General features: G+C 40.6%; 1 protein-coding gene across 2 annotated transcripts in view; it reads right to left on the bottom strand.

Annotated features, from left to right (window-relative positions):
* col27a1b (collagen, type XXVII, alpha 1b) overlaps window positions 1-17,817 on the bottom strand; it is a 69,845-nt gene that overhangs the window by 32,949 nt on the left and 19,079 nt on the right. For both annotated transcript variants that reach the window (XM_058636437.1, XM_058636438.1), the window contains exons 6-11: window positions 14,788-14,841; window positions 14,646-14,699; window positions 5,946-5,990; window positions 3,592-3,645; window positions 2,298-2,342; window positions 949-1,002 (exon numbers count right to left, since the gene is read on the bottom strand). In XM_058636437.1, coding sequence (XP_058492420.1) covers window positions 949-1,002; window positions 2,298-2,342; window positions 3,592-3,645; window positions 5,946-5,990; window positions 14,646-14,699; window positions 14,788-14,841 — 306 coding nt within the window. The remainder of the gene's footprint in view (window positions 1-948; window positions 1,003-2,297; window positions 2,343-3,591; window positions 3,646-5,945; window positions 5,991-14,645; window positions 14,700-14,787; window positions 14,842-17,817) is intronic.

Genomic DNA, 17,817 nt, shown 5'->3' with positions numbered 1-17,817 from the left:
CATCTTCATTAAAAGGTTGGGAAAATTCTCCATCTTTTTTCAGGTACCCAAAAAAGAATCTCCTTCAACCCACATGTGGGTCCCCACCCAGTGTTTGGGAATCACTGCTCTGAGGCAGGGGTTCACAGCCCTGGTGCCAGGCCCTGATTTGTACAGAATTTGGCTGCGAAAACCTGCCTTTTTGTGTGTGTGTGTAGTTGTTTTTTCATTCCCTATCATATGGAATTGATATTACTTTAAAAGTATGAAACCAAAGCTTCACTCACAGTTTACATAGGCAATAACCACATGTTCTGTGGCAACATCCCTCACAATGATAAAGACTAAAGTACTGATTTGTATGTGTTTTAAATTGGTTAAGGTTGAATTATGCTTTCTTTCTTTGCTCTGTATATCTTAATATGACATTACATGACTCAAGTTTCAACAGTCTGGTGTGATGGATTTTTAAACTCTTCAGACAACTTTCTTAACTGACAGCTGTACAAATCACAATAAAACACATGGAAGGGCAACTATTTTATATTACTATTCTAGAAAATTGCACTGTAACAATTATTGTTACAGTGTAGTCGGATCAACTCATGAGACTAAGGAGCCAACCTGGACATGGTTGGTACAATAATTAAACAAAGTATTTAGGAAAATGATTTCCAAGAGATCAAGTGCCACTTCCATTGGTGTTCATGCTGGTAAATGTCATCCCACATCCAACATCATGACTTAATTCAAGACAATAGAACAATTGTGGTGTAGCTAATCTGTTCCGCCACATTTAATCTGCTAAAGGCAGCTTGCAGTGCTTATTACTTAGAAAAGTGACTTGGTGAAGTGTGCCTGGACTTTTGCAAAAAATGCAGTCTATTTCTATTTCATCACTTTTGGCCCATGGATATATAATATAATCCAAGCCAGTAGGCATTTACTCTGGAAGCCGCTAATACTCACTCTCTCACCATTAGGACCAGGGAGGCCAAAAAGCCCAGGGACGCCAATGTGACCCTGAAGAGATGAATAAAAGATAGAACGGATGAACACATAAGGCAAAGCTGGATGGAAGAGCAAAAGAAAACAGAGTCAGAGACTGAGCAGAGATAACAGAGACGGACAGTAGAACTGTTAGATGTCAACATATGTGTAACAATGTATGAAAAGCGTTGATACTTTGATCTGATTACAGTGCTGCAGGCTTTTTGCTACAGTGGTGAGTGGTCTAGAAGAGCCAAGCCTTGAGGCAAGTGTATATGCCCATGGACTGCATGGTGCTGGCTTCCACGATGTAGTCCAAGGGCACATACCCTCACATCAGGGATCTCTGAAGATCTCTCTGCCATACCTGCTCAACGGAAAGAGAAGGGGCAGTGGGGGGAAATTACAGTGACATTACACTATGTGAGAAGCAAACGTCTGAATGCATTATGGTCGCACTTCGGTGCAGAGCAATATATTTTTATGACGTTTGCCGAACATTAGCGAGAGCAGCAGGCATGGAAACAATTCTAAGAAGGTAACTAACCCTAGAGTACATTAAATATACATTAACAAAACCATCTGTCACTATCATCACGGAGTCAACAGGCGAGTGGCATTTATGGCACTGGCGGTTTTATGCACCACACCGGTTTAGGTAATTCACTGAGCATGCACTTCAGCAGAACTCTAACAATTATGCATCTTCCCACTGCGGCCTTTAGTGTGTGTGTTATTATATTTTTGTCATATTTCATGACAAAAACGTGAAATGTGTAAACAGAGAAAGTCACTCTGACGTTTCACTTCACCAGCCTACTTTAGAGGCTGCACGCGAAGGCCAGCTGCCTCACGACAACACAACTGGTCTGTCGTATTTCACAGGCACCACTAGCAGCTGACTAATGTGTCATTCTTTTTCCCGAGCTATAAAGGATCCAATAGGTAGATCCTTCCCGCTCCAATCTATACCAGGATTCACTGTGGTCTGGAGACAAATGCTTTGAAAGGAGATTAAAAAAAACACATCATCCCAAAACATTTGAGTTCAGCTGCAGTTCTATTCCTAGGAGATACTGTAGCAGTAGGTAAATCCACCTTAGAACAGACCATGTCATTGGTGGTTCAGCATTGGGTCAAGGTGAATGTGGCTAACAATGGCTTTGTGTTGGCCGTGTAAACCCCATCCTGTATTGGACGTGACCCCTGAATTTAGAATGTGAGATATTCAATACTTTAAGCTTCCAATGCAACATTTTACGACCACAGAACAAAACATACTTTCTCTTAAAGCTAAACAACTGAAACAGTATCCACAATCTACTCACCCTGACTCCTTTTGGCCCCATTATTCCAATAAGCCCAGGAAAACCCTAAGAGAAAGAGACGACAAAACACATTTCTGTGGTTACAAAGAGAAGCAGAACGTCCGTTCTAACGCTCTTTCAGTTGCTAATTGTGGAAACAAAACACATTAAACACTCCCTCGACTTGATGACACACATTATGGCTTTTAAAATGTTCAAATGAGTATCTTGGGCTGACATTTGCGGAGTTAAACCTTCGGCAGCATCACATTAATTTCTCTGAGACACTGCCAACAAATTCAGTGGAGCAGCAAAAATATCCCCCTTGCAAATATAAAGTCAACTCTCAGCACAGGAGAACTCCCCCTCAGCACAGAACAGTGTCTTGACATATACCTCCAGTCTCAATGATTCACTGCATACAGATGGTAGGGGGTGCTAAAACCTAATCCATCACACACCACCAAGTGTCTACAGGGATCGGAGCTCTGACATAGTAAGTAAGCTAAAGCATAGAGGCAAAACGCCAAGACCTGTGCCTGAACTCTATATTATCATAAGTATTTAAGTGACTGAGCTGCTGCCCAGCTGTTTTTTTAAATGTAAACGCAGAGAAAGTCTGACTGCGCCACAGCTTTGACTTCTTAAGAGTTAAGTGGGTCATGGAATGGTGCTCACAGCTTGGAAGGGCACAGGAAGCCTATCTGTACCCGAGGAGCTGTGGCGTTAGTCACACTTTTATTACCTTTTCTTTCTTCAGGGTAGTGATTACTATGGAAACCTTTAGACACTTTATTTCTTCACGAGACCAGAGGCATCCATCGCTTAGATTCCACCACAGGTGTGTCAGCAGTTCAAAGATGTTGTCCATCTGTCAGGGCCTTTCCCCACCCCCACTTTCATTCAGTTGCAGCAAACTTTTTATTTGGATTTACAAAATTAGGTTTTTCCAGGCTGACGCTGAGATGCCCATGGCTGATTTCTTTTTTTTCTTCTTTTTTTTTCTGCGAGCATCCAATATCTTTAAATGTGATTTTCTAGCTACAGAAAACACAAAAGGATTCAGTGTTTCCACTGTGATTCCCATTTCATTCATCAGTCTGACACAAAGCAAAAATTACTGTCTGAAATTAGATTTATTAAAATGTCAAAATCAATCCTTTATTTTCAAAAAGCTGAATTCACAATATAGATGATATTATATTATTGTTTTATTTCTCTCTCTACTGCCCTCTCACTCTCTCTTTTCTGTGTGTGTGTGTGTGTGTCTGTGTAGCTCTGTTCAACCAGCACTGCAACACTAGATTTACTGCACCTGCCTGCCAGGATAGCCTTTGGCCCCAGGGCTTCCATCATCTCCCCATTCACCCTGTGGAGAGAAAGACAAAGCAGAACTCAGCACTAGAGGGGGGCAAGAGACTAGATGATGGGAAAAGGAAGAGTGGAAGACTGAAGGATGGAAGGAAGGAAGGAAGTAGTTTTCTTCAGGATAAATGCATCTTTTATCTACACATGGTTTCTGTTGGATTAGCACTAATATCAATGTAAGAAAGACGGTAACGCAAAAGCAAGCATCTTAGCTTTGGAACAAAGGTCTTTTGGTGTTGTCAAAGAAAAAGAAGCACCACAACGTCACTAACCATCGCCATTAATTCAACCTTAGGGGCCATTACATTGTGGTCAAGCCACAAAATGCTTCAACCACTGTCAGCACAGCTTTGCCTCAATATGTTTGTCCTCATTAATGCACAGTAACACTCATGAGTCACCTCTTCCTTGACATAAGACTAAACCAAAATGTTGTTTAGTCTTATGTCAAGAGGAATGTTTGCGTCTACATGTCTACATTCTACACAGGATTAGTGAAGGCATGCAGAGAATTAGAGACAGTGTATATAAAACCAACCAAACTTAGGATACACTGCATTTTTATAGTTTCCTGAAAGACTAGAAATGTCATTTGTTGACTGTATCATTATACACACAGTATGTGAACTCTTGTAAATTACCCCAGAGGAGTTATAGAAGCAGAAATATGTATACTTAACTGGGTACACCAACATAATCTAAAGCAAGTTCAAATTTTGGACATAATTGATCACACTGAGGAACATCTCTGCACTTCAGTCCATTACCCCTCTATCCTCTATACTGCTTATTCTTTGAGGGTCATGCCTGCTGTGGAAGGAAGCTGGAGTACCCAGAGAAAACCCACAAAAACACGGGAAGAACCACTTTTGAAGCAGGATTTGAACTTTGAACCTTCTCAAGACTTAGTTAAAGGTGCCACGTTTAGTTTGTGTACCTAAGCAGGTCTTGAACGGACAGAAATGCTCACATGGTATGCACTGACTGCAGGAGACAATTTTTCAACTTTGGTCCATGCAAAGCTACACAATTCCACTGATCAACTGTTGGTGGCAGTAATGGATTGATAAACATGACAAGTACCTGCAAAAAGCAGAATAGGCTTCTGCTGGTCTATATAAACATGAATGCTTGTACATTAAGGGAGTCTTTTCTTGCAACTGTTGCAAAATGTGTCATGGGTTCATCTTTTTAAGTAGAAACCAACCGATCTAAATGTTGAATAATGAATCATTTAGGGGTATTTCCCAGTAAGTAAAGAGTGTGTGAAGAGTGTAAGTTTTCTTTTTTCTTTGTGACACAGCACATTCTTCACACACAAGATTTGAATCAGGAAGGAGGGAGAGAAGAAGGAATGACCTATGGTGTCCAAACCTTCGAGCCCACTTGCAACACTGCCAAAAAATCCCTTGCTTAGTTTTCCTGCCAAAGACTCCCAAATGACTGATGTGTCTACTCCCTATCTGTAACCCCCTCTCACTCATCAGCCATCTTTTTTTAACATACCACCGTCTCTGTGTTAATGGATTATGTGCCATTTCCTAATCGGACAAACATGCTTCTATTCAGTGAGTAAATATAAATTGGCCTAACACACACTGCAGCTGTCCAACACACCAACAGCATACAGTGGATTTAGACAGCATGTAATACCTAAATGAGACAAGAGGAGGGGTTTGTGCCAGAGAAACCGAAGGGATCCTATTACTCATTGCTTCACAGGAAATCCTCTTCAGTTGCATTTAATCCTTATGTTAAAATTCATATTCCCACCTCGGGCACTTTCAGCAATTTCCCCCATAACTTAGTGACCTATAGGGCGGGGGTTCCATTGGAAACCTGCAATGGAGTTTAACAGTGTGTATCTGAAAGTAAAGGCGAGCTGGATGTTGATAGAAAGAGATCATCCAAAAAGGTGTATAGAACTTATTTATATCTGCATACACTGTATTTTACCTTTAGCACATTTTCTGTTGACCAAACTCTGAATCAAAAGTTTCAGGGTCATGCTTCACCTCGTCACTGGTCAGCCTGTGCTTAAAACTCCTTTTAGTATTTAGTATTTTTTGAAACCTCAATTAAAAAAAATGAATGAGGGCGAATGTAATTCCAGAAACAGAGTCACGCTGTATTACTGATGCATTCATTATTGCATGCCCCAAAGGAGTGTGACATCAGCACAGTGGTAGACTATTGAAAATAAAATGTAAGACATTCTGTCTATTTCAATGTTATCTGAACAGGAGCATATATGATAAATAGCAAATTGAATCCACAATTACAGAGAAATAAAGTACTCACAGTTTCACCTGGGAGACCACAAGAGCCAGGATGACCTTTTTGTCCCTGTTGGTAGAGAAAAGATGTGTTAGACATTAGCCTGTCCAATAAAAAGACTGTATAAGAATGTAGTACCCAAAAGGAAGAGACTGATAAATTGATTGGGATGATAGTTGCTATGTTGCCATCAACATTGGCCAATTATTATTTATTAATCAGCCTTGTTCTCAGATATTTGATTTAAAATATTTAAAATGTATGTTAGAGAGACAGAAAACCTGTGTTCAATTAACGGTGACTAAGTTATATTTTAGTTTATTTAGTTACAGATATATTTGATCAGATGGAGGAAAAAAAGACAATTGGCTAAATATATGGACCGAAAAAGACCATCAATATCCATCAGACTCCAGTACTAATGTAATAATTGCACCTTGAGATTTTGTCAGAGGTCATTGAAACTTTATCTCATTCATGAACAGCACAGTTAATGTAATGAACTGAATTTATTTAGGCTAAGACTTCTGTAAAAGAAAAAAAACAAAACAATAAAAGAACTCAAATCCATAAAAACTTGATGTCTGCGAGAACCGCAGTGCAGAATTGTTAACCTAATGATTTCCAAACATGCTTAATGCAGTATTTCTTTATGTTGCATCACAGCTGTGCCACAACCACAAAGGCAAAACTATTCCGAATCATTTTGTGTGGTAAAACAATTCCACAGTAAGTGAAACCCCAAAGGTTAACACACTGTCACCTTCATGCCCCACGCGCTCAAATGAGCATGTCAAAATGTATTAATCTTTTAACACTGAAGGCCAGCAGTAGATGGTCATGCAAAGTCATCTCTGAGGGACGAACATGTCTATCCCTTCAAGTGTGAAGTCATTACCCCCCAGCTGTGCTGGCGGCAAGTCGCAGTGAAGGAGCACTTTGTGTCAGGCCTCCCACTGGAGTTTATGCATGAGGATTAAAATGAAAATCCTCCACCAGCGACACATTTGGTGACACAAACCGGGGTTCAATTTTCAAATACATGCAAGCCTGTGAAATCGGAATCAGAACTTACTGGCCAAGTATGAGTGCACATATAAGGAATTTGACTTTTATTGACTCGCCGGGTAATTACACTTAAAACAGACAAAGACGACATGGCAATAAATGGACAACTGACTGAAGTTAACAAGTTAACACACTGACAAATACGTAATGTAACGGAGCAGGGGGTCAGTAAATGACTGCAGTAGATAGCTTGGACTGTATACTGTATACTGTACTTAGATGCTGGAGAATAAATACTGTAGCATTGTGGGCTTCATATGCTGATATAGACTTACATACATACTTTATACATGAGTGTTGGAGGCAGTCATGTTGTGTTGAACAGGAAAGAAAGTGATCTTATGTCTTGTGGGGACTGTTCTTAAGTCCAGTGTAAGACATGAGGAAAGAGAATGAAATGATAATTAATGTGAAAATAAATACATGAGCAAATCTTTTATTATTGGCACGGTGTTAAAATCTCTGAAACACAACTCAGAATGCAACCCAAGTGTTTGGTGTAGTCCAAGAATGGCTCAAATCCAGCAGGCCAGAAGAAATAACCCAGCCCATAAGTACAGCCGCTGCCAGGCCCACCTGGATAAATGATAGCCCAGAATTAGGCCAAGTACACTGGCTTGTATCTAAAAGTGTCTGAAATAGACCTCAATCAGTCCAAAACCAAATCTATTCTTCAAAATATGTCTTCAAATTCTAACCAAAACTGGCAGAACTTGCCCAACTCCGTATTGGCCCACTTCAGCGGGCGGCAACAAAAACAGACGAGAACTTCTAGAATGAGAGCAGCAGCCGGGAAACCATGAACTTAGCTTAGCACGAGACTGGACGCAAAGAGAAACAACTCTAACTTGCATAAAGACCAGCATATAGACTACTAACAGCATATTAATAGGTAATACATCAAACAGCAAATATTAACTGTAAAATGATCCTTACAGTATCAATGTAACTCTTTAGCAAGAATGATAATATGCACATTTGATTAAACTGGTTCCAAACAGATTAAAATATCATGTGCACACGTATGTTCTGCATTTAGCTTTCTGTCAGTAAAATATTTAAACCTAAGTCATGTTCTTTAAATGAGAATATTCTATAGTAAATGTCCGTCATGTAAATTATTTACCACCCATTTTGTTGTAATGGCATCTGACATGATGTTTTCTTTAGTAACATCGAACACTTGAGTAAAATCGTGCTGGCAGACTGACATCCCATGTGGATACCAGTCCAGTGTCATCATCATAACTCTTTATGAATCATTCATTATTGGAACCTTTCCATAGAATATAAAGTATCCCAATAATTCCGCACACCCGTGAGTTGAGTCCAATACGTCTCACAGAAATAATAAACCACACCCTAAAAGGTAATTATTTCTTATATTCAAAATCAGTCAATTGTCCACTGTAACTCTATCATGCTCAGTCAGACTCTTCTGTTTATCTGCAGAATGGCAACAATGTGCTGCAAATCAGAAATATCTTACAGGATCTTTGAGCATAGATAAGTCAAAGCACTGCAGCCACGAAAGGACACAAGAATGTGAAGAGTCTTGCAGCATGGCTACTACTGCAGAGTACAGTAAAAAAAAAAAAAAATAAATAAAAAAAAGGGAGCAGAAGTCCGTTTCCCTGAAGAGTGGCTGATCGTGTATGGGCTTGGAACCGTTTTCACACGTCTGCTAATCCGTTATTAGACACGGAAATGGCAAAGAATCACATTCTACATTCGTTCTCCCTGCTCTACAATTTTAATTAGCGTAACTCACACCAGATCTGCTCTGGACCCAAAAGCCAAAATGTGGCAGCAGTGGCGTTGCCCCTACAGAGTGAGTAACACACTTGGTTTGGGAGCCAAAAAAATAAGTTGTTCTTTCCATAGATTGTTGTTTTCATTATATCACAAAAACTTATTCCCAACTGGCAAGCCTGTAAGTCTTTCTTGGACACACCAGACTCAGCAAATAAAGGTATGAGCATGCTATTGTACACAGCTGAGGAGCAGGAAGGGAAAATCTTGAGGGCCACACAGCTAATAAAAATGTGGAGAGTTATTCCAGTGTGGCATGATCAGAGCTGGCTGCATAAAAGGCACACTCGTCCAAGGTAAGCTATGCTCTCCACTGTGCACACACACACATGGACGTATGAATCCCCTTCTCAATTTACAGTTCAGACAGCTGACTGACTCCCAGGCAACCTCCTCATCATATCTCTACACATTTCCCACAGTGAGGGCAATGGCTGTCTCTGGCAACGGACCAGCGACGGAGCAGAAAACTCAGCAGAAAGGTCTCCATAAAGCTGCAGCACGTCCAGGCTTTACTGGTTATGACAAGAGAGAAAACGTTGAACTGTGGCACATGATGGAATTTCACTGTAATTTGAATAGAAAAGTGCGCTGTAAGGACTTTTGGCTTCTCATCCCACAGTGTGATCAAAAAAAACAAACTGTAGGAGAGTTAAGCACAGCTGAACACAGCTGCAAGCAATAAGGTGTCTGGTGAGTTTCAACAGAGCCCAGTTGGCTGCCTTGACTTTATTAGCTGGATACAAACAGTATTTTAATAATTTGTTTCATTGTCAGCATGTCTTCGTGCGGACATTCGTCGACGCGGCGCCATTAAGTGCGGGACTGATCAGGGGGGACGAGAATCTGACGCGAGCATCATCACAGAAAACAGGAGAAAAAAGAACAGGTGATGTGTGTTGCAATCACTTCACATCTGCCAGAGTACATGTCCACACCCAGCAAAGTTCCACAATTACAATAAATCAGGAGGATGAAGCTTTTCCCATGACTCCATGTTCCATGACTCACCAAGCAAGTAGAGGTCTCCCCTTTTTTTGAAAAGGAATCCTCCCCACAATTCCACTGAATGGAGGAACCTTAAACACACCAGATGGTTTTTCCGAGTCGACGCTGTCCCATTGCATAACAGTTCACTGGAAATGGTGCCGAGACATTATTGCACAATCGTACCTTTTTATCCCAAATGAAGACAGGGGTGTGTGCATCTACTGTACAATGAGCTTCACATGTTGTGCGACAGTTGTTTTGTCCATTCTTCTGACATTCAAATCTGAACCTTAGTGTGACCTTTGCTGCACTAAGGCAGTTTTTGTGATTCTCCTTCTCTCCACCACAGTGTAAGTCTGCAGACGTTGTGTATAAAGCAAAAGTTGGTCTGTCTGAGGTTTTTCATTCTTTCTGTCTGAGTTTGTTTTTTTGAACAGATGCTGTTGCAACACAGTGACAGGTAACTCAACTGTGTCTTTCTTCCTCATTTTGATTTACTCCGTAATGAAAATGGCCTGTGATGCGCAAGGAAATTAAAGTCAATCGCAAGAACATATTAATTAAGTTCCTCCAGGGTTTCCCATTAATTACCTTGACTGCAGCGGTCCACCGTCTAATTTGTTCCAGTATAACTTTAGAATATACCCAAAAAAAATGCTCTGTGTTTTATAAAGCTTTTTCTCACAGTGTAAAATACAGTGTATGCAATTATTTTTAAAGTGAGGGAACTAGAAAGTTCTATGTTTTTGCACACATTCATACAGCAAATAAGTTTTCAATGTTGTAGCACGTTTCTATCACCTCATTAACACTCATTCTCATGCTGCCAAGGACACATCGGGACATAGACTACAGAGACAAAGCTCAAACCCTTTAGCTTTGGGTTTGTAGACGACTGCCTCCACCACTGTTCCACAGCTGCCCCTTCATGTGACCAATAGCCCCTCCATCCATAGTCCTTAAGCACTTTAAATGTGCTATACAAATACATTCCACTTACAATATAACAGTCTTCCCAAGGTCAAATCACGAAGTTGACGACCTGTGTATAAAATGCCGCTGTTGTCTTGAAGTGAGATCTGCTGACACTGTGTTCACTACACTGATGAAATAACACAATGGCTTATGAGATCGGTCGATGAGACAAATCTGCTGAGAAACAAAAAACAATTTGGCAACTGAGGTGCAAATTAGTCACTTACACAAAACTGATGATTCTCTCATCCCACATTGAGTGTGGTCTTCTTGAGGAACACATTCTGTGTGAAGTGCAAAGGTTTTTATAAGCAGAATTGACTAAAACAACACAGTGGTTGTTAAACCAGGGCCACACTGCATGCATGTGCAGTGAGTGACAGCAGCATGTCATCCACATGAGGGGGAATTTCTGCTGCATTGCTGCCATTGCTGGTCTACACTTAAATACATCTCTGTATTCAACTAAATGTTTCTTGACCTTGATTTCACTTGTAGCTTTTTTGTAAGTGGTCATGTAGACATGTAGACAAAAATAATAGATTCAGGATGCCAAAATGTGTTGTTGTTTTTTTAAAAGGGTACAGCCACTGTTGCCTTTGTGAAATATGCAACATAATATATATATATACATTAAAACTACAACAAACTGTAATTTTCACTGTCAATTTTACTGTAAACTGAGGAAAATAGGTGAAAAGAAGAAGAATATTGTGTCCGAGATGCACCTGAGAGGCTCGTGTGAGTTGTTAACATGGATGCCTAAATGAGAAACCAGATGTTCTGTGACAGAGACATGCTTCAGTGTGGCCCCGGCCTTAGTCTAGTCTACTAGTCAGGGTTTTGATGTCTGTCTCTCATTGACAGCTCTTGTGGTGTTACAGTGGTTTGACTTGTAATTTGAGAGTGACACAAAACCAGAGAGCAAACGCTCCTCCTTCCACGACTTAACTCGGCTCTTGTGTTTGCACACGTGCCACTGACATTGAGAGAAAACAATACATCAGATTAATTTGCTGTTGCCACCCGATCTCACCAGATCTTAGTAAATCTGCCAAAACTAACAGGCAGGCAAGCCTCCTTCATGGTCAGCTATCACCACAGATATTATCTAAATTTGTGAGAAACAATGTGGTTTCCTTTCCATGTAAAGCTGGCAATCATAGTTTAATTTCATGTACTTGGGTTTATTAGTTTTTGTGTTCCCCTATGATTCAAGATTTTACCCTTGTTAACAAGACAAATCTCTGGGAAAAAAATGAACTGACTTTCCTGTAGAACTGACTGCATGCTGTTGCTCATATTGGTTTTTGAGACCTGATTTTGTTGGACACAGCCGTTACTACGGGCCATTAGAAAACCTTCCGCCAGAACTGTGCTGTTGATTTTATCAGTACAACTACAAACATGCTGTGAAACATCTCTTCCAGTCTACTGGCTCTATTTTGAGCAGGGTTTGGGCTTCACCTAACGCTAACCCAACAGTGGTTGACAATACTTGTCTGTTAATATACTACAAAGAAGAGCTGCCTGTACAAGAAAAATATAACACTGTCTCGACATCTGTGTCATAGAGAGCCATTGTTGGCCCAAAACTATCCACATGATTCCAAACCCCTTGCTACACGACATGAAAAATGGGAGACACTTGCAGTTATTCATCACTGACACTGGGTCTTCGGGTCAGACTCCCATCCCTTGATGGTAGGAGGAGTGTGTGAAATGCTTTAGAAAGGCATTGCAGATAGAAAGGGAAGACATTCAGCTATGCCACATACTGCAGAATGTACATGGCTGCTGTTCCAGAGCATTTTGAATCATTTCCGACGGCCATATTGCTTCCTAGAACGAAAACAGAAACTATTTACCCTTTTGGACTTGCGAGATGATGTCAAGAAATTCCTAAACTTTTTTTTTTCTCTCACATGAAAGCACATATTTGCGGCCGTTTGTTAAGATCTATTGTAAATTGAGAACTAATAGGTTTGGGCTGAGTGCCAGAGACAGGGTCAGGGAGTCAGACGATGCTTTTAGTGATAGCACTGTAGTGGAAATTGCGAATCTTTTCCCAAAACTGTCTTGAGGGAGTGACTGTGAAAACATGTATGTCAGCAGAAGTAGTTTCAGACATTCTCCAGAACTTCTCCTGACACCTACGCCATCAAATGTCCAGGTAATAGCTGAGTTATCTCATGTGAGAGGACAGCAGGGAAATATCTGGATAGCTATTTACACAGACTCTCCTGCTCTTTGGGAGATGTCATATTGAGAGACATACTAATATTATTGTATTGTTTTGTTCTCTTTGTCTTTCCAGGGGATTTGCTGTCACTAAAAAAAATATAGAATAAAGCTAGAAGCAAGCGAGAATAAAGCAGTGTTGAATGGGCCCTTGCACTCCCACACGTGCCGGGGGGTGCACGCTGGTTGGTGGCAAAAGCAGATGTGCACAATGGCTAATTTAGGAAAGAATATGTCATTTCTTCTGTGACTACAGGAAATGAATCTGTCTTTAATCTGTGCAAGGCAGATCGTGCGGTCTCCATTCATTGCCAATGGGAAAAAAGTTAAATATTTCAAGTATTATACACAGCAGAAAAAGAGGGGCAGCCCACAAACAAGCGGAAGGGAATTTGGGCTTGTAATCGGAGGATTGTCAGTTTGAATCCCTGTTAGTTCAGGGGCTGGGGTACCCCGGAGGAAGTTACCCAATACCCAATCCCGTTGCTAATTGTTAATTGGACACTCTAAAATGACCCTTAGCCAGGGTGGAGGGCACATCTACTCTTACTCCTAGTGCAGGTCCAGAGCCCTAAAAAATGGAAGTGTTGTGTTATTTGTTGAGTTATTTGAATAATCTGCTGTGGTGGACTCTAGAGGGGGGGAAGTCAAGAAGAAAAAAGTTTAATGTATGCACATTTTGGGGGAGTTTTCATGTATGTTGAAGCTGCTCAAAAGGCACTTTCTTTTTGAAACCGAAGAAGAAAAAAATTATCTGAGGAATAGCGACAGGGCCTTACTAAAACTAGACAATTATCACATATGGAAAGAATAATGCAAAAACATCGCTCTAAAGAAACAACGAGACAGTCAAAGCAGAACAGTGAGCCAGCTACAGACAGATGCTACGTTATCTGTCCACTCTGCATAGTAGGAAATCCAACAGGCACTGATCCATTGGAGATGTGTAATTAGTGTAAGCAGGATAGCAGAGTTTGGGAAAGGCCAAGGATAAAATGCACAAGGCCACAGAAGAAAACACTCTGCTGCAAACCATCATTCACTGTCAGGAAACCCAGCACAGCAACATGTAAAGCAATCAAATAATCCTTAGCACAGTATAAGGAAACTAACCCACTTTCATAACTTGTCCTACTTTTTAGGGAGAGTTTCTCTCCAGAGAAGGAACAACATAACATGGAGTTGGAGGAAGCATTTATAACCCGTGCTTCACCCAGTAAACTTCTGTTCCTCTGCTTCCTTCATCTTGAGGCCTGTGCTACTCATGAGGCAACAGCCCAGCTATTTGAACCTTGTGTATTTCATCCCGGGGGAAAACCAGATCACAGGTGTGCTGCTTGATGCCTGCATTATGTTTCGGCTTCTTTCCAAACAAGAGCTCAAACATCCATGTTTGGCTCAGAAATCTAAACATTGCAATTTCACAGACTTCTGACCGCATATGCAGCTCAAAGAGAGCTTAAACCTCTAAAGTTAAGAGTGTACGTTTGATTTACTCCCTCACCATAAACAGAACTCCACTCATTCAGTCATTCACATTCATTTGGCCTCTGATTTATGTCTGAAAAAGACTTTGAGGACAGAAACAGAAACGCAGACGATAATCTTTCACAGTCTGGACAGATTTGTTACTCCCACCTTTCGTCCATGTTGGCCAGGCACTCCAGGGGGGCCCGTGACACCAGGCTCTCCCTAAATTGAAAAAACATCACACCAGTATATTTACATGATCAGTGTCTGCAAAGAAGTTTGAAAGAAGAACATATGCTACTTTGCATACTTTTAGTCCTTTTGGGGCTTGGCCAGGGGACAGTCCAGGATCTCCCTTTTGTCCCTAGAAGATAAAAAGAAGAGAGGATTTTCTTTTAAATACATTTGAAGTTACTTTTCCTGCAAATAGCACAACATATTCCTGTGTCTGCATGTATTCTGCACCACGGCAGCCTTCCACTGGCATGGCACAGCGAAGCTTGCATTTTGCATTTACACTAATACAGAATGATGATCTTGAGCCTCCTTATTGGTAAGTGTAGCTGTTGTATTTACACAAACGCACAGTCTATTTATGCCCTCCTGATACTTGGTTTACACCAATCCAGAGAGAAGCGATGGGGAGTGAGTGTCCACATTCTTCTCCCTTTTCGGGCTGTGGGAATCCAGGCAGTGCATTCTGGGTCGGCACTGGATGTCCAGTTGTGCTGGCGGGAGAGCTAACCTGTAATCTCCACTATTATACTGTGAGAGGTCCATGGAGAAACAGATAACTTTTTGTGTCAGGACTTTCCAACCTTGAAAAAACAAATAGAGGAAGCATCTGCAGCACTGTGTTAGTTGGACACAATTTCATTTAATTAACTGTAATTATTGTGTGGAAATAAATCTTGAATTGTGACTCACTCTGTGTGATTATTGACCGGATAAAAAGTGGATGTAATCTCTGAGTCGGGGAAAAATAAGCCAATGTAGGAGCGCCTGAAACCTATGTTCTGTTAAATGGCCATCAGGGGGCAACAACGAGGGTTGCATAAAGGCCATTGCAGACGAGATGAGATTTATCTGCATGTTAACCCTTTAACACCAAGCGTAACGCAGACAACACACTTTGCATTACAGTAATTACGCGAGTTTGTGCTATCGGAAAATGTCCAGTGGTTTCTGAAAGCTGAGAAGTTGCAGGTCAAAGCCAACGTGTGGTTATTACGGTAATTTCAGTCATTTCGCAGGAAGTTGGCAAATCAGCATCTTTGTCAGCAGAGAGGAGCGAGTTGGAAAAACGCCTGTACATATTTTCCATTTTGTGGCCTGTTGTTTGACAAAAACTCAAACAAACGTTATTTTAAAATATGTTTTATACTGTTCAAATTTCAAATTTAACACGCACAATCCGGTGTTTGTGTACACTTCTTCATTTTTAACATGCAGTAAATTGTAAATAATTGTAAATTGTAATACTGCCAGATATTGAAAGTTATTGTGGAAAAATGGGCTAAAGCACTTACTCACAGTACATTTTCTGGCCCTTTTATGGTTAAAATAAGCAAAAAAAGAGTCTTAGGTGTTAAAGGGTTCATTATAATTACCAAAACTGTATCGAATTAATGCAAACGACAGAATTTCGCTGAGTGATGTTGTGACTTTCTAACAGTTATCTCAAAATACTTCCTGAAGTAAATACAGTGAGAACAGCAGGTTGTTGTGACAAATAAATCAATCAAACAAATCTTCAAACTGTCTGACAGAACCTTAAACCACACAAGCTCTCCTCTGCTTTTCAGTCACATTGCTGCTGATGTGCAAAGGCCTTTATTCTATGGCCGTGATCCTCAAACTGTGGTACGTGTACCACCAGGGGAACACAAGTTTCCTCTGGTGGTACTGGTGGAAAATCTGAAATACTGTACCAGGGTATGTGATTGAAGGAGGATGATAAGACAGTAAATGATCTTATCGGGAAGCCTGTAGCGGACTTTGTTCGGCCTATTAACACCACTGTATTTTAACGTTGGTGATAATGGTGTTACTTTGAGAAGTGGTACCCATTTTCATGAGTTTATGGTCTCAGTCACCAGTTTTAGGTCCTTTTTGTGTATTATGCTCCTACTTAGAGGAAAAAACCATGACTTGCACCGTCATGTACTGGTGCAAGGATACACCAGGTTGTCGGTGTAGGCAGATCCCACTGTTCCAAATATGGTTACTCTTGGTCTCAAAATATTAAACTCAACACTTCCAAATGGCAGTCCATAAACCAGTAGGTGATGTCACAGTAGGTTTGATCCTGTGGACACATTTAAAAGAAGTGTGGAGGAATATTTTCCCCAAACCTTCACACGAGAAGTTCATTCATGTGTGAGGAGAGTTACAAAGTAAGTTAGTATTCGGCCCATTAAAACCTGCATGTTAGTGTCGGCTACAACTTGGCATGAGACAATCTGTGGGAGTGCTGCTCCAGCCAAGAGCAATATAGTCTACATGAACACTGTGTCTTTCCACTCTCTAAAGGTTTTCACCCCAGCTAGATTATTTTAAGAACTTCAGTTCAGTTCTAAATCGGATCATTTCCTGTTAAAGCTCAAGGCCTCAACAAGCACTTGTATCCTTCTAATGATTCTATGTATTCTGTATGTGTATCTCATGCCTTCATGAACTTAACATGTTTACTCTCATGATAGGCCATTTACAAGTGGTAGGTGCTTGATCATCATCGTGCCTACATTCATCATCATTCCATCCAGAAAAAGTCACATGTTCAAAACAAAATTTAGCTTTCACAGAGAATGTTTTCATCCAAATGGTTTATTTCTCTTAAAACTGGAAACTGTGCCAGACCAGACTGTGTGCGGTTTGAGGTTTGTGTGCAAATGAGTCAAATTGAGCCAGGCAGGTTTGGTTCGGCTCCAGCTAACACATATGTATGATATAGAGTTATGGGTTTGGCTTAAGCAGTTCCAAAGCCTGGTATCAATTATGTTTTTTTTTTGTTATTGTTTGTTTGTTTGTTTGTTTTTAACTTAAAGATGTAGGAAAAGGCTGTAATTCCTTGCATTTCAATGGACTAGGTACTGGATTGAAATCCCAGTGCTGACTCCTTTGTGATATCAGACTGACATATTATGCTAAACAACGCTCTCTGCTGACAGCTCAAACCATCTGGAACACACACTGATGTCAAGTACTTGCAAATTAGTGAGGTAGAAAGTCGTAAAACTTCTGTTCTTTCCCTGAACTGACACAAATGGCTGAGGGGAGAGGAGATGAACTTTGAATTTAGTTTGAAGAGGATTTGACCCCGGATATGCACAAGCTGAAT

Source organism: Solea solea, chromosome 8 (genome assembly GCF_958295425.1).
Source record: "Solea solea chromosome 8, fSolSol10.1, whole genome shotgun sequence".
In the NCBI taxonomy this organism is placed as follows: domain Eukaryota; kingdom Metazoa; phylum Chordata; class Actinopteri; order Pleuronectiformes; family Soleidae; genus Solea; species Solea solea.
The sequence above is the reverse complement of the archived record's forward strand: the minus strand, read 5'-3'. Positions and strand labels throughout refer to the sequence as shown.